The 23,484-nt window shown below is 41.2% G+C and overlaps 1 protein-coding gene across 3 annotated transcripts in view; it reads left to right on the top strand.

Annotated features, from left to right (window-relative positions):
• PRKG2 (protein kinase cGMP-dependent 2) overlaps positions 1–22,699 on the top strand; it is a 100,833-nt gene extending 78,134 nt beyond the window's left edge. For all 3 annotated transcript variants that reach the window (XM_084758722.1, XM_084758723.1, XM_084758724.1), the window contains 5 exons: positions 5,534–5,697; positions 9,675–9,797; positions 11,061–11,123; positions 18,354–18,420; positions 20,216–22,699. In XM_084758722.1, the coding sequence (XP_084614848.1) occupies positions 5,534–5,697; positions 9,675–9,797; positions 11,061–11,123; positions 18,354–18,420; positions 20,216–20,311 (513 nt within the window). In that variant the 3' untranslated portion in view covers positions 20,312–22,699. The remainder of the gene's footprint in view (positions 1–5,533; positions 5,698–9,674; positions 9,798–11,060; positions 11,124–18,353; positions 18,421–20,215) is intronic.
• Positions 22,700–23,484: the final 785 nt, after the last annotated feature.

Genomic DNA, 23,484 nt, shown 5'->3' with positions numbered 1-23,484 from the left:
ACCAGGGCCAATGTCCAGGAGTACTTGGCCAACACAAAACAGACTGCTTGTTTAGTTGTGTATGCTGTTTGTTTTTCTTTTTTTTTTTCTTTTTACTTCATTGGTTTTTCTTTTTCTTTTTTCTTTAGTTGAGAGAGAGAGAGAGAGAGAGAGAGAGAGAAGAGAGAGAGAGAGAGACAGGGGGGCAGGAATAAGTAGGGAGGTAGGGGAGGAATTGGGAACAGCTGGAGGAGTAGAAATGATATAATCAAAGTATATCATGTGAAACAATTTAAAATTTAAAAAGTTTGAAAATCGTTGCTGGATCACTTCTATTCATTATTTTATGGATGTTTTACATAGCACAGTAAGATACAAATGTATTTTAAAGACACATTGAAAAGTCACAACAAGGCTTATCAGATTGGATGTCTCTTCCTATAAGAATTCAAATTTTATAAAAGCAGACTTTATTATTAAATGGAGAATTTGCAGTATGGGTGCAGAATGTTGAAATAGTGTACCTTCAAGTAACCAGGATCAGAATAATTAGGACTGGAAATGACATTCACAAAAATGTGAGAGCGAATGGACCTAGGACCAAGTGTAACGAAAGAGTTTACCGGCTCTCCTGAGAAGCCTCCAGTTTTCTAGAAAGACATTAACAAGGTCTAAGTGAATAGATGACATGGCTCATTCCCTCTTCTGGGCAGAGCGAGGTGACTTCTCTCAGCCTTCCTGCTGGGTCATTATGACCAAGTGGCATAGTTGTAGCTCGTGAAACAACGGCAATGCTGTTCATACTGCTCACAGACCTGGCTTAAAATGTTTTGTCAAGTCGGCCTTTGTACTTTCTCTGGCTTGTTGTCAACAAACACAGACAGCTAGAGTTGGCAGAGCCATAAAATTTGAAGTCTGTGTCCCTGAATCACCATTCAAACTCCACATACCTCTTGGGTAAATCCATTATGTAAGAGTTCATGGACAGTTAAAACTCTCCTATCTCACTGGATCTACTTTAGTAGTGTCTAACATTACTTATTTCAATTCAGATAGAGGCGTCATGTTTAAAAACAGGAACACCCTCCCCCCATTCTCGAGGCATCAGTACTTTATCAGCCGATGTCCAGTCCTGATACACTTCTAATGAAATTTCTTCTCTACCAGAGCTTTTCAGGATACTTGGCAAGCTGATGCTAGAAATCTAGGTTAAAATGCTCAGCACTCAGAACAGCCAAGGCATTTAGGAGATCAAATAAAAAAAACCCGGGTAGGAAGGAATTGTCTCCTCGGTTCCATAAGCTGCTTATCGCACAGATACTCACTAGCAGAGAAAGTCCAAGTTGCAACTGTAGTAGATTTGGCCTTACAGAGAGTAAACGCTTGTTAGTTAAATGGTATCGCAATGCTGCAGCAAGCACAAGTAGACTTCATGGTTCAATAAATTCACCCTTGTAGGTTTGAGTGAAAACAATCATGTTGCCCAAAACAAGCATGATGAGGTTGACCTAAAGATTAAGAACTAGAAGCTGTATCATTATTTGTGATGTCAGATACGTGGTAAAGTTAAAGATGAACGGAAACAATTTATGTGTGCGTAAGACTGTGGGTGGACCCTTGGCAATGGGTGAGAGCATACAGGGCGGGGCTTCTAGCTCACTTTACTTCCAGTTACTGAGTGAGTAGGGCACAGGGGCCTTCTGTTTCTCATGCGTTGGTGTCACATTTTTTAATCTATCAAGAATTTCCCACAAGGCTGGCAGATCTGGACCTGAGCGTGGGGTCGCGGGTAGGGGGCTACACAAACTGTTGCACCAATCAAGGACAATGCATGCAGCATGCAGTGAACCTAGCCCTTGCTCAGATCTAGCCAATGACAGTTCATTCTCCATGGTTGTGGGGAGAGCAGGAACTGCCTCTGACATGAACTCTGGTGGCCCCTAATCTCATCACTTCCCCTTGGTGGGGAGGCCCAGTGGACACAGAGGAAGGGGAAGCAGGCTATCTGGATGAGAGCGGATAGAATGTGGTCATATGGTGGGACAGGAGGTCCCCTTCTGCCAGAGGTCTAGGGGAGGGGAATAGGACAAAAGAGGGAAGGAAGATGGGAATGGGAAGACAAAGTGAGGGGATAACAATCAGGGTGTCATCTGAATAAATTATAATTAAAAATGAATAATAAAAATAATTTCCTAATATGAAATATGAACATAATCATTGGCTCCAAATATTTTCTGCTGAGACAGTATTACTAGCTTATTTACTAGGTAAGTGTTGAGCTTGTCCCATCAATATGCCTAGCACAGGTCACCATTTTTCCTTTATGTATCTTCTGCCTCAGCGCACCTGCCATGAAAGACATCATGCAAGTGTGTATGGTGGCTTTTCTTACCACAGGATATCTTATTTAGACATGCCACATAAATACATTTTGGAATGAGTCATCTGCCTTAATTAGACTGGTCGCTTTGTGCCCATGTTATGTGACTGAACCAATATCATAGAAATTTACTAATCCAGAGGGAAATTTTTATCTAGGAAAAGGTCATTGTTAATGGACACCAGCTCTAAGAAGTCACACGCTGGCTTTTCTTTTTTTCTGAATGATGCAGCCACCGCTCCAGGTTTAGAAGTGTCTCAAATCCCTCTAGTTTAGTTGAACCACTAGAAGTATCTTTGAAAGCTCTCACCTCCATGCCCCAAAACTAAGTTTTTCTAGAAGAATATGAAAACAAAGAGAGAGGATCTTAGCTTTCTTCTTTCCATGATCCCCTGAGGACATAAATTATCAGACCCTTTCTTCCAAAGGCTTACAAACCTGTGAAGACCTGCGTTGTCTTTTCAGCACCCTCCCCCCCCACTTCCCCAATGTACCTGTGGCCCTGTCACACTGCCCTTGACAGGCCTTGAACTGACCACCAATGTCTGCATTTTAGGTTTTTGTACTGTCTCTTCCTCCTGGGAGGACCCTCTTCCTCAGATGTTTACGGAACTCTCTCTTGTTTCGTCCAGATTTCTGTTCAAAACTGCTCAAACGCTACCTCACTGAAGTGTGTTTCCCTGGTCCCCTTATCTCAAGTACAATTCACCTTGCTCTTTGCATTTAAATTTTCTGTGAGCTTCTCCACAGTATTCCTTACCCAGTGACAACATGTTATCATTACAATACATTTCCATGATCATAATTTTTCTCTTCTTTTTGATATAAACTTTTTAAGAACTAGAACTTTGTGTGTGTCCTGGTACCTAGTATGGAATGTCCCCTAATAAAGGAAAGAGTGAGTTGCCTTTCTGCTGCCTAGAGAGGGGAAAGGCTCCTTGGTGTAGCCATGGCACTGAGATGGGGGAAACTAGGAAGATTTGCTTCTTATAGAAAGTGCATAGAACTTGAAATAGAATATCTGGCATCTTCTACATTAGTGACACTTTAGGTAGCTTTAAATGTCAATTTATTCTGGCCAAATGTATTAGATCAAAGTTGGTATGAACCAAGTAGATACAGAAAGTGATATAATTTTTATAAATCTTGGAATGTTAATAGAATTATTACCATCTGGTTGAACCAATATGAAAATGTTGCAAGAGCATAGTACCCATTCAAATTAAAATATATTATTTTTAAAATTAGAATAGCTGTCCTAAATAGCCAATGAACTTCTAGCAATTCTTAAAAGGGAAATTAAATGCAATTAAAAAACAAACTAAAAGCTGTTATAAACCAACAAAATACAATGTTTCCATATATGTATATATGCAATTGCAGCTATAATTACTGCTTTCTCAACTGTTGAATTTCAGTCTTTATAAAATTAGTTAGGACTTTCATTATTGTTTCTTTCTCTGAGGAATATGTAGATGTTCACATCTCAGCTGGTTAGAGAGTTTCATTTTATAATATTCCCAGCCATTCCCTCTGATTTAATCTTTGTGAGTCATGCTGTGTAGAGAAAGGCAAACAGGAAAAGCCCACTTAGAATTGGGTTATTTGAATTTTTTTCCTCCAGTAAAGAAATCTTTGCTATTATGTGATAAGTATGAAAAAGTCTCAGAAAAAGGGAGAGAATCTAAGATACTTTTTTTTTTAAGGGAAAACAAATGTTTTAAACATGAATATTGGAACAAACAAAAGAGTTAGATGTTTTAGTTTCTGGCTCCCGCTTTTCAAAGTGAGGGCTTACTTCCATTTTAAAGCATGGATTGTTGTTACGTTATTGAAATTACTAACATGCAATGAGGCTATTAAAATCGGTATGGTGAGCCCAGAAACAACTTCTATGCCTGTTTGTTACCGGAGGGAGGCAGAAGAAAGCTAAACTGAAATTAGTGCACATTAGAGACGAATGGGTGCATGTTCACCTCATCTGTGCGAGGAAGCCTGCTGCTCTGCAGGGCTGGACTTCAGCTATACACACTGCCAGACTCAGAGAGGGGCCTCCACTTTTGTCTGTTCTGAGGAGTTTATTGAGTAAAAGTTTGGAGAAGTGAGAGGCACATTCTAAAAGGCAGAGGAGGAGAGAGCTGACTCCTTACCATGGGAGAGATCTTAACCCCTAGTCAGCGACAACCTCAAGTGTCACCTCCCAGTGTCACCTGCACACACCCAGCTGTATCTCCCTAATGTTTTGGGGCGTTCATTATTTTTCTTTTTTCTATACCCCATTGTGTATCACAGGATGTTGCATGAACCCTGTATGTGTAGGTGTCCCAGTACTCTGAGCTTCTCATGGTCAGCTCCATATGATGATCATGGAAGGAAAGCTAAGGTAGAGTTGGAGGTGACTCTACATTTTCAGAATAAGTAAGTCAATAATCTACCACTCACCTTGCTAGTGGGGATCAGACGTGTTTGGAGCTCAGGGCAAACTCGTGAAAGATGCTGCTGGCTTTGCTTGGGCTGCTGAAATAGACAGCCGGGTGCACATTGTGAGCAGTGCATCTTTAGGACAGACAGAGACGTTTTAGCCTCTCTTCTTAACAATAGACTCTTCCCCAAACCCTCAACTTTGTTTTAATACTTGGAGGAGTTCTACAGGCACATGTTTCTATTATTTACCCCTTTTCTTTTCAACCCGTCAAGTAAACCAGTGAATTATGTTAGTCGTGTTTGTTGAGAGTGTAAAAATGAATCAGATCTCTCTCCTCTTGCTCCTCTCTCTCTCTCTCTCTCTCTCTCTCTCTCTCTCTCCCCCCCCCCCCCCCCCCCCCGTCTTCCCCCCTCCCCCCCTCCCCCCCCGCTCCCTTGGCCTTCCCCTGCATGGAAGCCTAGAGCTGCTTCCAACAAACCTGTATTTATATACTTAAGAAAAAAAAAAGAATGAATTTCAATTGTCTTCAAGAGTAATAAGGTACATATGACAACTTTCTCTCAAAATCGTGACTGACACATGATCTGCAAAGTAATATCTGAGATGATGTGCGTGCGTGTGTGCATGCATGCATGTGTGTGCTTTGAAGGAAAGTTTGATATGTATGAAAACTCATAGAGTTAGCAGGAGACTTAACAGCAGCACAAATTTTTATAACATCTTCAGCTTTCTTCGATGTCCTCTCTCAGGTTGACTTTGGATTCGCAAAGAAGATTGGCTCCGGGCAGAAGACATGGACGTTCTGTGGGACTCCAGAGTACGTGGCCCCCGAGGTCATTCTCAACAAGGGACATGACTTCAGTGTGGACTTCTGGTCCCTGGGAATTCTTGTCTATGAGCTCCTAACGGGCAAGTAAGTGTGAACCTGCAGCTTAGTTCAGTCTCATCCAACCTAGTCTACAGAGTAAAATAATCCGCTGATGATAAAAATACAAAATTTAAAATTTAACCATCTAAAAACATTACCTTTTCCTCTACAATTTTCTTCTGTCCATTGCTTCACATACAGGGCTTGAATAGGAAGTTTAAGATATAGATAAAGGATTCAGAAAATTAAAACAAAGGAATATAGAATTATAGCTTACCTAAAGTGGCAAGTTACCTTGTTACAAATAAGACATTCAATATGTGACTGTTTTATAATCTAGGAACAGAAATAATGAAAACATTGGGTTTGCTTGAACTTATTTCTTTTTCAATACATGGTGAAAGCTGTTTTCCTAGTTGAGTAAAATCCATTGATCAGTCAAACTGAATTTAGCTAGATTCTGCCATCTTCCCCAGATGTAATTAACCAGAAATGCTAAGAGAAAGCTACAATGCTGAATTTAAAATTTAAATCCCCTGACAACTCCTTTCCAAGGTGCTAATGAAGAGAGCCAAGACACGGCATTAACAGTTCAGCAGTTAAGAGTGGATTGTCATTCCCAAAGTGATGAAAAGATAGGATTAATGAATCTGCAGTTTTAAATATTTAACACAGTACAGTGTGCATGCTCACCCACAAATGCATGTACATGCACACATGCAACACATGACTCCCCATTTGTAAAATACTTCACTGTGTACAAAGCACATATACATATAATCTAGTTCAGCTTTCTTAACATATATGGGAGATAAGGTAGGAATTTTTATTATTATTTTATGATTCAAATTTTTTGATTATTTTATGATTTAAGTTTTACAAGTTAGACAACTAGGTCACAAAGCTTATCTGCCTGAGAGCAGTAATTTGATCCCAGGCCTTCTGGCTCTCTGTGACGTACTTTCCATGACACATTCATGCTTTATGACCCTTTATAGCCAATTGTGCTCAGCATTAGATTCAGGGAGATTTGCACTTAGAATTGTCTAAGCAGTACTGAAATGGGTCCGTTAGTGGGACATGCATATCAGCATGAATATGACAAAACAATTTCATAGAATCTTTTCAATCTCTCTCTCTCTCTCTCTCTCTCTCTCTCTCTCTCTCTCTCTCTCTCTCTCTAACAGTAAGGACCCAAATGAAGCTTTATACGTTCTAAAGAAGCACTCTACCACTGAACTATGGTCTTAAATGTCTTAAACACTACAAACCTCAGTGCTAAACAAAAAATGCTAAAACATCTATGTTTCACAAATTAGTCTACTAACACTGGGGAAACAGATAATGAAATCTGTATTTTATCTGGATCACTATTCATTATGTATATCCACGTCCAAATATTCATCATTTCAGATGTGACTGGAAGAAAGAAAAATTTCCTGGTAGGCTCTGAGAAAGTTGTTTAAGGTGTAGAGAATTGGATTGTTTCAATTTTCCTCCCTCATCTTAGTGGTTTCCAGGGCAGAGGTAGTGATATGGTGGTTCTTGGAGCTTCTGGAAAATACACACGTCAGTCCTTATTACCTGGAAAATGTGTCACGTAGAGTAGCAAAGTAAATTGTGGAAATAAAGGAGGGAGAGAAATCACAGCAACTTGGAATTGCTGTGGTGGCCTTGAACAATCAATCATAAAGCAGTCAGAGTGATATTTTTCCAGATGTGTTCAGGGCATGGCAGAAGGAAAGTCCACTTTTCATTTCCTGATCTAGTGTTACAGGACGTCAGGGAAAATGATGGCGAGGTGGGGGGGGGGGGAGGAGGCAGGGAGGAAGGAAAGAAGGAAAAAAGGAAGGAAAGAAAGAAAACACAGTGGAAAAATAACACAGTTGCAAAAATGCTTCCACATGTATGTATCTTTGTGGTCTGAAGTTGCCACACTGACAGCTTTGCTTCTACTTCAATTTCTTCACACAGGAAGCATAGGTTACTGGAAACTTGATGCATAACTTTTGCTTCAAGGCTTCATTTTATTTTATTTTATTTTATTTTATTTTATTTTATTTTATTTTATTTTACTTTATTTTATTTTGCCAAAGGTGGTTTCCAAAGGGCTCAAGCATGGTTGCTATACAACAGAATAGCTAGATCATCTTAATTTTTAAATTTTAAATGGCATTCTAAACCAGACAGGAAGTGTTTTAGAAATTAAAGTGATAACATGAATTAAAATGTTACCCAACACTGATGGCTACATCTCAACCAGTTTTTACCCAGTAGTATATTCCCTGAAATATTCCTTTTGGTTCTTTCTAGAACCCCCTTTCTTCCTCCTTATCCTACACTGATAGTCCCTTTTCTATCTTCATTTCAGACTTTTCTCCTTTCCCTGAGAGTTTAACGTTGGACCAGTCTGTCCTTGGCCTTTTTTCCTATCGAACGCTCATAGGATCATATCTTCACGTCCCATGGCCATAAACCTTGTGAGATGGCCCCAGTCATACTTCCTTAGTGCTTTCCCTCAATACTAGGCTCATAAATCCAACTGCCTGCCTAGCAGCTCCATGTGGTCCTGGAATAGAACCGTGATTCTTCCCTCTGTAACTGGCTGCCCCAGCGCTGAGTCAGCGGGCTCTCTAGCACCGTAGTGAAATACCTGAGATCGCTTGTAACTAAGAAAGATTTATTCTAGTTCCTAGTTTCAGTCTATGCCCCATGGACCCTGTAGACCCGGGAATATGGTACAGTATGACAGGAGCATGTGACAAAGGAGTTCTGTCACCATGTGGTGGCCAAATCATAAAGAGGAAACAAATGGTGAACATCCTGACACTCTAGCCAGGGTCCTCTCCCCAGTGGCTTGACTTTTTCCAGTAAGCTTTATTCTCAAAAGTTCCATTACGTCCCCATTGTGAGGCAGCTTGGGATTCGGGCCTCTGGGGTATAACCCAGATCCAAATTGCAGCGCTCACCTCTGCTGTAGTCTGTCTCTCTTAGTGACAACAGTTCCCTTCTGTGGTCACGCTGGCCAAAATGTCACTTCTCCCTTAGAGAACTGCTGCGCTCACTACAGTTACAAATCCCATTAGCTTTATCAGCCTTAGCTCTATAGCAAAACTCTGTAAGCTGGGTGGCTTTTTTTTTTTTAAAGATAGTTTATTTTTGCAATTTGGGAGGTGAGTTTTAGTGAGGATTCTTCCGGTTGCAGACCTCTGACTTCTTTTGAGTTTATCACTAGGACTAAGAGGGACAGCCAGGGTTCTGTCTCAGAAGGCCACTAATTATCCTCATTGGTGGCCCCACCCTTGACCCAGTTAACTTCAGTTCAAGGTATACAAGTTTGACAAAAGGACATAGTTAGTGCATTGCATGGGCTAGGTAGAACTATGTCTGTTTCACCACCTTCAACACTGCTTCCCACAGCCAGCCTCCTACACAGCACTTTATTTCTTGTATTAAAAACAGAGGGCTGGAGTTCCTGTAAGTTCCACTACTGACTCAGATCCATTTCCAGGTCCCTACTAGCCCACCAGATACATACGATGCTGCTATCACCGCTCGCACGCCTCGCAGCTAGCTAGCTTACTCACTCCACCATCCACGCTCCTGCCCACTCCTGCCCACGCCCGACACATTCCTTTGCACTTCCTGTCTCAGAACAACTGTGTGGCTCATCCACTCCCTCTGTCCCCTCAGACTTCTTCTCTTTTGTCAGCTTAGAAAGGAGATTTTTCTTACTCACTGTCTTCCACCCACCCTCCCTCTCTGTCTTCTTTAGCTTTCTTTTTAGTGTTTATCACCACTTGACACATTACCTGTGTGTATCATTTTAAGAGACGGGAAATTGGTGAGAGATAGTTTTTTCCATGATGTATTCAAGTCTGCTGTAAACTAGCTAAGGATGGTGGAGGGGGTTAGAGAGACAGGAAGTAGGAGGAAGAGAAGTAGGAAAAGAGAACTGAAGTCTATTCCAGAAGTCTCTCAGACTCTCCTTGATGTGTGATTCCATTTTGCATCTTCTACAGCCCTCCCTTTTCTGGGATAGACCAAATGATGACCTACAATTTGATTCTCAAAGGAATCGAAAAAATGGATTTCCCCAGAAAGATTACACGGCGACCTGAGGATTTGATCCGAAGGCTTTGCAGGTGAGAGCGACCGTGAGTTAACACCTAGCACTGGAGGAAGTGTGAGTGAAGGCTTCCACCCCTGTGCAGTGGGTAGATGCTTCCCAATTAGGTTGTTGTGTTCACTACTTGAACATTTTATGTTGCTCTTATAAGTAAAGAAAGTTTTTAAGTTAAGAAAAGTGAAAACGGTGCATGCATGTGTGAGTGTATGTGTGTGTGTGTGTGTGTGTGTGTGTGTGTGTGTGTGTGTGTGTGTGTTGACTGAACGTATACCTGTGTAGAGGTGCATACCTGGTGTCCTCAGAGGCTAGAAGATGTCACCACATCTGCGACCGGAGTGCCTGTTGTGAGCTGTCATGTGGGTGCTAGGAACCGAACCCAGGTCTTCTGGAAGGGCAACAAACTCCATTAACCACTGAGCCATCTCTCTAGCACCTTAGTATTCTTTTCCTTTCCTTTTCTTTTTTTAAAAACAGCTTCCAAGAAAAGATTTATTCATTTTTATATGTGTGGCTATTTTACTTGCATGCATGTCTATGCACCATGTGCATGCCTGGTGGCCACAGAAATCAGAAGAGAGCATTGTGTCTCCTAGGGCTGGGCTTACAGACTGACAGTTGTGAGCTGCCATGTGAGTGCTGGGATTTGGATTTGTATCTTCTGGAAGAATAGTCAGCGAGTGTTCTATCCACTGAGCTATCCCTCCAGCTTCTATTAAAGTAGTTCAGCCTTCTACTTACTACCGAAAATATAATTTTTTTCAGAAAAATACTGGAGACTTCCAGAGTTTGTTTGGTTTGGCTTTGCTTAAACTCCGGCGTGCTGCTGTGCAGGGGCACAGCACCCCACCTCTGAAGGAAAATTGAAAGGATTTAAAGTTAGTAAATCAAAAACATCAAACCTAGTTTGAGAGGTACGAGTGGGAATCCCCTGCACACTTCTAAGATTGTAGCTCAGATGTACGTGAAACTCTCCAGCCTCCCCTGGATTTGCTTAGCAGTTTGCAAGCTAGTGTTGGCTCAAGCATTCTCCCACAGGTCACTTACAGATGCATACACACACACACACACACACACACACACACACACACACACACACACGTAGCTGTGTCTCCTCCATGGAGGGGCGGTGACTTCAGTCTCTCTCTGTACTCAAGTGATTGACCCACAATAGGGTCTGATGACAATTACAGGATGAACGGATTTAAAGACAAACAGGTATTTGTTTACTTAAAACCACTCGCACATTGTTATTATAAACTTCTTTCATAAACTATTTCAGGCAAAATCCAACAGAAAGGCTGGGGAATCTGAAGAATGGCATCAACGACATTAAGAAACACAGGTACTTTGTTACTGAGATAAACACAGAACTATACAGAATGGCCAGGTTCCTATAGCTGTGATAAACACTACAGCCAAAAGCAACTTGTGGAGCAAAGGTTTTGTTTCATGTGACAGCTTGTGGTCCATCAACCAGGGAAGTTGAGGCAGGAACCTAGAGGCAGGAACTGCCACAGAGGCCATGGAGGAGGGTTGTTGACTGGCTTGCCCACAGGCCAGTCGGCTGGGAGCATTTTCTCAGTTGAAGTTCCCTTTTCCAAAATGATCCTGCCTTGTATCAAACTGACAGATAAGCCAACGGCACATGAGGTGACCATGACAGATTCTCACAGGAAGGATACCGCAATGCTCGCTTTACAGGCTTTCAACTTTTGGGTGTTTCATAATTAGATTTTTCTTTGTAGTTCATTAGTTGTAGTTTCCCAAATCAGTCTCAATTTGATTTCCTTAACACTGAAATTTCACATCAAGAATGAGCAGTCACAGAAACAGATTTGTTGTTGTTGGGATTTTTTTCCCCATCATTAGTTTTATTATTATCAACCTGGCTTCTGTAAATGAATTTAATAAAATTTTGGCTTTGAATTTGTAAATAAACTAGGATATAATTCTTGAAGAGATGCACAAGAGCATGGTATAGCTTAACCAACTATTAAACAACACTGACTAATGCGATTTTACTTTACAGTACTATGAAAGCAATGCATTTAGTCGGAACTATAGCAAGGTCTTGCTCTGGCCTCACCCAGGTCCTCCGTCCTCACAAATCCATTAAAAGAAGTCACAAGAGACAAAGTGTGGGACAAAAGTTAGGGAAATGTGTTACCAAGTCAAGTGGGGCATCAAGGAATAAGGATGTGCAATGGCCGAAGACGCCATTGCAGTGCAGAGCGCTCTCCTGTCATGGTGAGAGCAGACTGTGGCCAGCAGGACCGTTGCTCTGCTTATACAGTTAGGTAGGCTCTATGATTGTTTCTTGAGGCAGTTTTTTTGGGGCAGGGGGTGTGTTTTCCTGTCCAGATGGCCAAGCTCATTTGTGTTCACTCTTAAAGGAGGGGCAATGGTTTGCTATGGACCCTGCTAGATAGCAATCTTATAAGGTTTGGGGCTCCTGGTCCTGTTTTAGATAGTATTAGTGGCTTTCTGGCCAGTTCAGGAGGTCACATCGCCAGGGCTGGAGAAATGACTCTGCTCAATTAAAGGTAAAGCCCTGCAGCTCTAGTCCTTGGCTTTCCATGCTGTGCCCTGTGAGGGAGAGGGTCCAACTCCAGAGTCCTTAAAGATGGCTAATGTCTAAATAGCGCCCCGCAGGAGCCCTATCCTGGCTTCTTAAAACCTTTCTGCAGCTAGCGATGAGTAAAGTACTCTCTTAAGATGTCAGGCTTATTGCTGTGAGGCGCAGCACCCAAGACCAGGGGAATTGACTGTGTTATTGTGTATGATGTTTGGAAATTTAAGTTGTTAAATCCTTTTTATTCAATATATTTTCAAATTACGTTAGTTTTTGACACTACGGGCTTTATCATAAGTCACCCCTATTCTATTTAGTTTTAACTCATATTACATTTAAAATATAATTTCATCTGAATGTTTTTTTTTAAGTTCTGAAACCTCAATTTACTTTTCTATTGAAGTATATTGATTTACACAGACCCACAAGAATGAGTCATTCTCATGGGTGATCTAGCATCCCTTCTAATAGCTTTTAGACTCCCTGATCACTTCCTTGACATCCCCTCTAATTTGAATAAATATTTAAGTATGGTGCCTGGAACCTTTAAGATTCATGCGTTTTAAATCAATCCTTGGCAAGTCCTGAAATTTTCATGATGTTTTTCATTTTGCTTACAATTCACAGATAGAAAATATCACCTATACCTATACTTTGATGGTCTCGCCTATCCATCTGAGAATTCTATTACTGTAAACCTTTGTACATGCTGATGCGCTCACTTGCAAAAATAAAAACATCTCTAATGTTTATTCCTCTCAGGTTTAGGGGTGGTGTTCCCCCCCCCTTGGGCCCCCCCACCCCCTCGCGTTCTCTCTCTCTCTCTCTCTCTGTGTGTGTGTGTGTGTGTGTGTGTGTGTGTGTGTGCTGGGAATCAAGATAAAAGCCAGAGTTCTGTGCATGCTAAGCACAGGCCTTACCACCTAGCCACGCCCCCACCTCCCACCCTCTGCTTTTATTTTCACTGAGACATTAGGTGAATATCAGCAGCATAAACACAGAAGGAGGCATGTAGCTGCTATCTGTCCTCTTCAACAGCAGCTGCCAGCGAGTAAATAAATAAATAGACCAGAAGCTGCCATTCCTGCGGTAGGAATTCATGATCCCCCTTGCAATAAAGCCACGTGTTCACCATTGTGAAACCAAGCACCCCTGTAGGGTGAATTAGAAAGAAAAGGAGGGAGGGAGACATAAGGCAGACATATCTGGAACTTTATAGACAGTAAAGTACTTTAATACTTTATCCTTTGTCATCCTCTGGCTTACCTTCAACTGCAAAGCTCATAATTTGACTTAAAATCCAATTTATCTTCTCCTTGCACCTCATACTGTTACCACAGTTTCCTTTCTCATTATAAAATGCCGTTCATATTAACAAGCGTCCCACCAATTAGAGTGGTTTTTCTTATATTGTCCCTTTTCTCATTAAGGAGTCCTCAGCCTTTGCGTTGGGGCTGTAGGAGAACAGAATTGATCCTGATGGCTGACAAGCGCCCGCTTTATCCCTTTCTTCTCATTTACCTGAGGCTCATTCCAATGCAGCAGCCAGACTGTGGTGGGATGCGCATGCGCATTGCCAGTGACACTGTGTATTTGCTTCCCTTCCAGCGAGGGCTGCCAGTGTCACACACAGCTCAGAGTCACAGTGCCCAGGGACAGTTGACAAGAGACAACAGATTGCACGCTGTTCTCCCAACTGAAAAACAGAACTTCATCCTATTTTTTCTCTTCTTCTGGAGCCTTTTCTTTTCTTTTATATTTATTTTTTTGGTTTTTCGAGACAGGGTTTCTCTGTGTTAGCCTTGGCTGTCCTAGACTCACTTTGTAGATCAGGCCGGCCTCGAACTCACAGCACCCCACTTGCCTCTTCCTCCCGAGTGCTAGGATTAAAGGCGTGCGCCACCATGCCCCGGCCTAGCTGTCAAGCTAGGGCATAAGGCCAGGGTGGGTGTGCAGGAGTCTCGATGTATAGCTCTAGGTCAGCAGTTCTCAACCTGTGGGTCGTGAACCCCACCCCCACCCCCAGTCCCCAAGGGCCTCATAGCTCATATCCTGCATCTCGGATATTTACATTATGATTCACAACAGTAATGAAATTACCGTTATGAAGTAGCAACGAAATAAGTTTTGGTTGGGGGGTCAACCCAACATGAGGAATGGCATTAAAGGGTCACAGAATTAGAAAAGTTGAAAACCACTGTACTAGTTAAAAAGGCTCTTGAAACTTTGTACAAATCTCCCAAGTCTATAGCCTGCTTTCTTACTATCAAGTATATTCAGAAATTTAACAACAACATTATTTTAGGGGCTGGAGGGGTGACTCGGTGGGTAAGAACCCATAGCACTTCTGTGGGGGACATGAGTTCCGTTCCCAGCCCCTCTGTCAGCAGCCAAAACTACTTCTAAGCCCTGCTCCAGAGGATTGGACACCCTTTTTTTGGCCTCCTCACTGAGCATCTGCCTTCACGTGTGTACACACACACACACACACACACACACACACACACACACACACACAGTAACTTTTAAATGTTTGTATTAGATTTCCCTTGTCCTCTGTAAAGTAAAACTAATTTTAAAAACTTTTCATTCTAGCTTTGTATTAAAAAAAATATGCCTAAGCAAAGCATGTATCATGTGAGTTTGCCCAATTTGTGCAATCTTTATTAAATCATCTTTTGCTCCCTTGTTGATTAGCTAACCTAGAAATGAGGCGTCAATCTTTTCTCCCAAGGAGAGAGATTTATTCCTTTTAAAGGAAGCCTGGCGAACCTGGGTGAATGTAATTATGCCTTTCCTGTTAGGAGGAGGGACTAAATACCTTCCCATTGCATCTGAGAGCAGCTTCTACAAATCTCCTGAAAGCATGCAGCAGCTTCCATTCTGTTGGTGTCAGTGTAGCCCTGCTGATTGGTGTTCCCGTGTGAGTGTGTGCTGGCATTTGCACTGCATAAAATGCAGCCTGTCTCAAAACACTGGGATTCAGTGATGGCCACTTACGCTAAGCAACTGTTGTCACTAGTTGAACTGCAGCTAGTATTCTAAAAAGAGCAAGGCTATTTTCTTCAGTAGGACAAGAGTGATGGTTTGCGTTAATATTTCCAAAGGTCCTTGGATAAAGAGGGTTGTACATTATGCTAAGAGTGGTTCCTGTATTTGCTGGCAAAAGAAGATCCTGCAGAAATGTGTACCCAGGAATGTCTGAAGAGAAAACCCCACTCAGTGTCAAGACTGATGGGTGTGTCATGAAGGATAAAACCTAGGTGCTTCACACAGGGACAGAGGACAGGCAGGCATCAGCTAACGTTGTCTGATGCCTGATTTTCACTGGAGTTGTAGGAGCTTCTATCAAGATGGCACCTACAGTGCAATCCACAGGCTCCCATCCCGTTGTCAAGCTTAGACTAGGATTGGGAAGTGCAGCCAAGGACTAAATCCAGAACTAACTCTGAAGTGAGGCGAGGCTGTGAGAGGAGGGAAGACCTAACTCCTGGTGTGGCTAAGACAGGGTGGTGACAGACTGCTGAAGGTCTCCTGCCTTAGTCACCACCACTAGGACCCTGGAGTCATTCTCTAGATGGTGGCAGTCACTTTTTAGGAGCCTGATTGTGTTTTCCCTCGGTATTTTGTAATGGCTTTCTATCATCACACCAAAACTTGGGGGTGCCATGAGTCCTAACAAAGCATCCTAATAAGCATTTAACTGTTTCTTTGACGTCTTCCACCATTTTTATTTTTAAGGTTTATTTTTTAATTTTTTAATGGGTGTTTTTATTAATTCTTTGAGAATGAATTTTGTCCTATTCACCGCCCCCCACTACTCCTCTCAAAGCCACTCTCTCTACTCTAAACTCTTTGCCCATCCCGCTTTGAATTTTCTTCATTTTTCTTTAAACCCTATCAACTACCCTTTGTGTTTTTCAACAATTCTTGGTAGGACGTGCCCTGGAGAGTGGTTGGCCTAAGGGACTCACCCTACTACAGAAAGCCAGCTCTCTGACCCCCCCACCCCCCATTAATTATCATTTGCCAATAGCTCCTCAGCTCCAGGTGGGATTTCTGGCCTCCCTCCCTCCTGCGTACTGGAATTCTCTGGTTTCAGCTCACGCAGATCTTCTGCATGCTGTCACAGCCGCTGTGGGTTTCGCGTGTACAAATGCCCTGGTGTACTATTTCCTTGAAGTTACTCCCCGCCTCTGGCCTTACAGTTTTTCCAACCCCTGCATACCTTTCCCCTCTACTTTCTTTGCATTTTATATGTCAGCTGATCTCTGCCTCTTCCATCTGGAAGGTCCTTACCACAGAATTTTTCATGTCTTCTCTTTTCATTTTTGAAATACTACCTCAGGTCAAAGCGGCCCTTCCCAACTTGCCCCATCCCCAAACCATCTACCATTCTGTTCTCTTTCATCTTATTAGTGTCTAAATTTAAATTAAACATTTGTATTAGTTACTTATTTCATCTACCACCGCACCAAAATAAAAGCATGATTTTTTTTTCTGTACCTGGGACAAGTTGTCTTTTCATAAATGTTTACTGCTTGGCAAAATTAACCTCAGTGTCCCAGTAATCAATGATCACTGGGTGGAGGTAGCATTGGTCCATGTTCTTTGTAAGATCCCGAGAGACAATGCAGGAGAAGTCTTGAGGAAAGGTGAAGCCACCACACATCTGGTATTACACATAAGCAGAAGACCAGAGTCACGTCTTTAGATTAATGATACGAACGCAGGAGTAAAAGAAACTCCAGCTGTCAGCTCGCTTGCTGTTCCCCACAGGTCATTCACAATAGAACACTTTTCTCTTTGGATCTTGTTAGACACGAGAGGAGGTGCCGTGGAGGATATTGAAACAGACTGTAGTGTATCCAAGAGAAATGGATGAGTTGAATGCTGAAAACACTTTCAAGGTCCTTTTTCCTCCAAAGCGAAGGAGAGAAATGGACTGAATGGGTGTGTTTTGTTGTTGGAAGAATTGTCATTTCTATACAGTGCTCTATCAGGGAAGGGGATGGGGCAGAGGATGAAGAAGTGCAGCCATAAACCAGAGATGGTGGAATCGACCATGTAGTAGGGAAACTGGCATTAGCGAGACAATATGAAAGCTTATTCATGGTACAGGACAGAAGGCAGTATAGGGATTCGGGGTGCAGATGGCCTGGGAAGAAGTTGTGAATAAATTTTCTTTATTATGGGCCTTTGGGGGGGGTTTTGTTTTGTTTTGTTTCACTTCGTATCTCCCAGTGAATTAAGAATCAAGGGTAGGGTCCAAACCAGCAACCTGTGCGTGGCAACCTCCTTGGGGGTCGAATAACTCTTACAGGGGTCACCTAAGACCACCAGGAAACACAGATGTTTATATTACAATTCATAACAGTAGTAGAATTAGAGTTATAGAGCAGCAACAAAATGATTTTACTGTTGAGGGTCACCACAGCGTGAGGAACTGTGTGAACTGGTTGCAGTATCAGTGAGGTTGAGAATCATTGAATAGCTCTGTGGTTAAGAGCACTTGCTCTTGCTAAGGACCTGGGTTCAGTTCCCAGCCCACACACGGTAGCTCAGAACCATCTTTGAATCTTTGATTCAAGGGAATTTGACACCCTGTTCTGGCCTCTAGCTATGCACATGCCTGCAGGCAGGCAAAACAAAAAACAGAAGAAGACAAAAACAAAGAGCTTGTACACATAAAAATAAAATAAATTAATCTCATTAAGATGGGAATAAGATTCTGGAAGTCTAGAAAGGTGATACCCTGTAGGTTCCGAGCCTAAGTGTGACAGGGTCACAGCTAGGTTGGCTGCTAGGCACTATGAATGCCCAGTAGTCATGAGATGAAAATGAAATGCATCAGACCAACTCCTTCCCTGTACACTTCCGGCTGCTCGCAGCAGTATTTTTGGAGGAAGGGAGTGACAAAATGGACTGACAGATAGGTATACTCTAACATGCTAATCATTTATTGTGTGAGTAATAGCCTCCATATTTTTCTCATTTTAGGTGGTTAAATGGCTTTAATTGGGAGGGACTGAAAGCCCGGAACCTTCCATCACCTTTGCGAAGAGAGGTATGGTGTTTGCTAGAACTCTTCCTTGATCAGTTTCTAGGTACCAGTTTTTAAAAACAGATGTTGTGAGGGAGGAAGGAAAGGAGAGGGAAAGAGAGAGCACATACATAAGAGAGTTTAGATTTAAAAAAAAATACTTCTTATTAGGTGAGTCTGTCGTAATAATTGTCATATACAGACTTAAATAATATTGTTAGGGCTGGAGGGCAGGCTCACTTGGTGAAGTGTTTGACATACAAGCATGAAGACCCAGCACCTGCATAAAAGGCTGTGCACTGTAGTGTGTGCCTCTAAACCCAATGGTAGGGGGACAGAGAGGAGAGGATCCTTGGAATTCACCAGGGAGCTGTTCTTACCAAAATACAAAGTAGAAAGTGGTTGAGTAAATGACTCCTGACGTCACTCTCTGGCATCTGCAGGCATGCACATACATGTGCGGTTTGCAAGTACGCCTACACATGCATACACAAGCACATATATGCAAGGGAACACATACAAATAAAAATAATAGTATTGCCTATTCGATGAGCACTAAGGTCACCTCTCAGAAATGAATTATAACCCAGTTTCATCTAAATCCCAGAGTTCTCAGAGGTGCTCAGGTGACAGCTATAATATATTTTTTTCATCTGATGACACATGCTAATAAATGTAATTATAACTATATGTAAAAAGAAATATTTATATTGTTATAGAAATAGAAAAAATTAAACTAAAATATGCGATATTTAAAGAATGGTGAGGAATGGTTAATTATAAAACTTTTTCATGAAAGTAAGAATTTTATAGCTAAAACAGCAGGGAAATGGAAGAATAAGAAGTGTGTATGTGTATGTGTGTTAAATGATCAATAGATATCAAATCCCCTTCTATTTAAATTATAATGGATGTAGTCCAGGAAATTAGGTAAGGTCACACTTTAATTTATGAGACTATGTCAGGCTAGAAACTTCATTTTCAACAACATTTAGCTTTTGTGAAAACTTTCGATGTGCGGATGTGCAATGGAAGACACAGGCTTCCACAACTCTTCCTGATGGCTCTCATAACTTTAGTAGAATGCTGACCTATTAGTTCCTGACACACTTCTCCCAAGTCGTGATCAACTTTCTCTCAACCTATTCTGTCCAATGTGACACCCCTAGCCACAGCGGTGACAACCCCAGGAGCTGACCTCAAACTCCCCCTATGCCATAATAAATCACAATAGTATCATAACATGTTTTCATCTGATTGTTTAATCAGGTGTTCTGTAATTTGCTTTAAGTAAAGAATTTCAAGCCATCTGGTTACAAAATAATTTAATACCACAGTCATTTAATTTCCCTAGTGACATTTCTACGTCACTAAGATGTTTGGATTGTCCATTTGGTTATTATTTTGCATACTTTATAGGGATAAACTAACTGCTCAAATTCAATATTGGTAAGAAACTTAAATGTAAGATGAGCTCTGACAAGTTTTGATATCAAAAAAATATTTGTTTGGGAAGCACTTCTCACCTTGATAAAGGAAGGTAGGTAGTACTTATTTCGTCTTTTCTTTAGGAAATAATTCTTCATGTTGGGTAGCTCCTGATGAATGTAACCAACAACAAAGTCACTTGCTTTTAATGAGATGACCTCATGAGGCTGAGACTGTGACACAGTGCAGCTGATGGGCCATCTTTTCTCATATGCAGTGTGTAAGAGGTTGCAGTGTGAAGGCAGCACACAGGTAGAAGTAGCTACACCTGAGTGTACCGCCATGCTTGGCCATCCTTGTTCTCACCTTTGTCCTATCCTTTTTCCATCAGCTCAGTGGACCCATAGATCACAGCTACTTTGACAAGTATCCTCCTGAAAAGGGGGTGCCTCCGGATGAGATGTCAGGCTGGGATAAAGACTTCTGACAGAAGCAAAACGGGGACATGCCACAGAGAAGAACTGTGATGAGCAACAACACAATGCTGGTGATTCCGAAGATCATTAGGGGAAAGAAAACCCTGGCTAGTCAGGGAGGGAGAGTGGCCGGATGCGGTTCCGAATGAGAACATTGCCTTTAGACGCTGTGAATCACTCCTGTCCTCCACTCTGTACTTGTCTCAGGTGTCAGAGCTGTCCCCTCCCCTTTTCGTGACCCGATCCATTGTTGTTGGCATAGTAGACTTTTCTCTGAAATCTGTTGCTCCCTCCAAATCATAGTCCCCTGCCTAAAATCCTAATAAAATTTAATAAGGCTTTTGCTCTTGAGTGCCTAACTCATCCAGGTAGAAAGAAAAACAGGAGCAACTTTAGAAGAATCTCTCCAGGGCTCAGCAGACACCAGGGATATGTTGTGCCATTTTCAAATGGTGTTTTCCAGACATCTTGGGTAGTCAATAGAAGATCATGAATTTAATTTTCTTTCAACCTAAAAATACACCAAATTATTTTTCTGATACTATCTAGGAAAAAGAAAACATTTGCATGATGCTATCTATCTCGGAAAAAGAACTCATTTGCATATTACTTAGTCATGCTGGTTACTAAAGAAAGCCAGTCAATCAAATTAAATAATTACACTGTTCTTAATAACTTAGAAAAAATTAAAACAAACATGTTCCTTTTCCTTTGGCCAGCTGTAATATCTCAGAGACTTCTCCAAGGCTTTGTTAAAAACAATTTAAACAGTGTATTGTGACTAAATGATGGAACCTTTGGGAAGGTTTTACCATATATGAAAAAAAAATATTCCCATGGCTGGAGAGATGGCTCAGAGGTTAAGAGCACTGGCTGTTCTTCCAAAGGTCCTGAGTTCAATTCCCAGCAACCACATGGTGGCTCACAGCCATCTGTAATGAGATCCAGTGCCTTCTTGTGGCAGGCAGGCGCACATGAGGGCAGAACACTGTATAAATAATAAATAAATCTTAAAAAAAATATTCCCACTACCAAAGTAGGAAACATGGTGGAATAAAATACTAAGGCCATCTCCTTCCCGGCAAAGACGAAGCACAATAAATTCTGATCGCTAAAGTAGCTGACTCCTTCAAGTTCTGAGATATTTTGTTCAATCTTATTATTACTGCTATTAATAAACCCACAGCATAGAACGATCACGTTTAATTTTTAATGAGAAGCCCATTGACAAATGTTGAGATTTGTAGTCACTGTAGAGGTAATGGCTTTGTTTGAATGCATTTGAGTCATGTGTATAATTACAACCCGAGCTACTTGGGACGTGGTGTGATTTTAGAAGTAAAAGGAACACCCAGAGTCTGGCTTCTTCCTGTTTCCTCTTGGCAATCTTTCAAATTGGCTGAGACTAAGAGGATTTCAAGTGCACTGAACACCAGTCCCTGAGAGTTTTTCTAGGGTTGGCAGATGTTGATCAAAATAACTCCCTCCCTTCCTTCCAAAGTGATGACAAATGCGTATTTTCAATCCAACAGAGTAGAAATGGCATCCTGATCCCATATCATTTAGGCTTTTGATTGTATTTTTATATGATAATATTCTATATGAAAAGCACACTTCACCCGCTCCACACACGCGTCTTCATTCTTTAGAGAAAGTGAGCTGTCTGTCTCCTGAAGACTTGAGCCAGATAAGCAAGGCCCAGAATAAGACAGTGCACCCTTGGGAAGTTATATTTACACATTTAGAGTCTTTTTGCTTAACCAAAGAGTCTTGTTTCTTGGGGTAGATTTTTAAAGATTATGTATTGTATATAGAAAAGCCATTTTTCACAAGATTAATATAACGTGCTTAAAGAATTTCTAAAGTCTAAAAGTATCTTATTTGCATTTGGTTTGTATGTACTATATGTTTTCCCATGTATATATTTTATAATTACCAACATATACAGGTAGAAAACTGATATACTGGATGGCCATTAGGACTGGACAATTGTAGTACCACCGCTGTTCTTGAGTGTTCCATTATTGTAATTGAAAAGATCAATCCTACATGTACAGAGTTAAAACACAACTTAGAGGTCAGTTTTTCCTATGAGTGGTCATGTCATATGTAATTCCCACACGTGATTTAATGTGCTTCCTTTATGAAGATGAAGATGTGTGAGACTGAACTACCATTTAATCTCAACTTGATGTCTAGCTAAGTGGCCTTGGGGAGATGTTTTGCCTCTCAGTACTAGCTTCTCACTTGTGTAACAAAGGTGAGGTAAAGTGATACCTACAGGCAGACTCTTACCTGGTACCTGTGAAATGATCCTTGCTGCATAGACGGGTAGGTGGGAGCTGCTGTTACAATCTCTGCTGGAATTCAAGCGGCCTTAATAATTATTTAGTTCTGAACCATGTGTGTCAATGGTGTCTGTATGCAGAAAATTAATCAGATCTCTGCAGTAAAGATGGTTGATCAAACTTTGGTGTATAAGGAGCATTAATCATCACCAAAATGAAGTTCCCTGCTTAACTGACCTACACTTAAAATGTGTGAATTAAACACACACACACACACACACACACACACACACACACACACACACATATGAATGGAAAGTTATCCCTATATGTGAAAAGCCTTCATATTTTTAATCACTAAATCACTTTTAACTGTTCTTTTCTAGGATGTAATATTAATTTTTCATACATCAGATTTGTCCACATGGTGTTAAATTTTCATCATTGTAGTTTCTTATTTTTTACGTAAGTATTAATGTTGAAGCATGGGGAAATGGAGAAAGGAAAAAGATGAGGCCTACATTTGCAATGCTTTAGTGATAAATCACATCCTTGTTTATCTATAATTTCAAAATAGACATCTACATTTTTGAAATATTAATCCTTGAGCTAGCAGGTCACAGAGAATAACCACTTAATGGGGTTTTTTTGGTGGGGGCATATGGGTTTTTTGACATAATAATACATCCTGATCTTTATTGCCAGATATCACGCTAGGAACAATTACACAGGTTCACTCACATAAGATTCTACAATTACATCAAATGCCAACTGTTGCCTGTTCCCAAAGCCCCATATTGGCCTTAAACACATATTACATTCCTAATTTAGTTGTAATGTTTTTGCCTGCACTAGGGCCTGTTGCTGTACCTGTCTAAAAAATTACCCCTAAACTT

Source organism: Acomys minous (genome assembly GCF_964271855.1).
Source record: "Acomys minous genome assembly, chromosome: 15".
Taxonomy (NCBI): Eukaryota; Metazoa; Chordata; class Mammalia; order Rodentia; family Muridae; genus Acomys; species Acomys minous.
The sequence above is the reverse complement of the archived record's forward strand: the minus strand, read 5'-3'. Positions and strand labels throughout refer to the sequence as shown.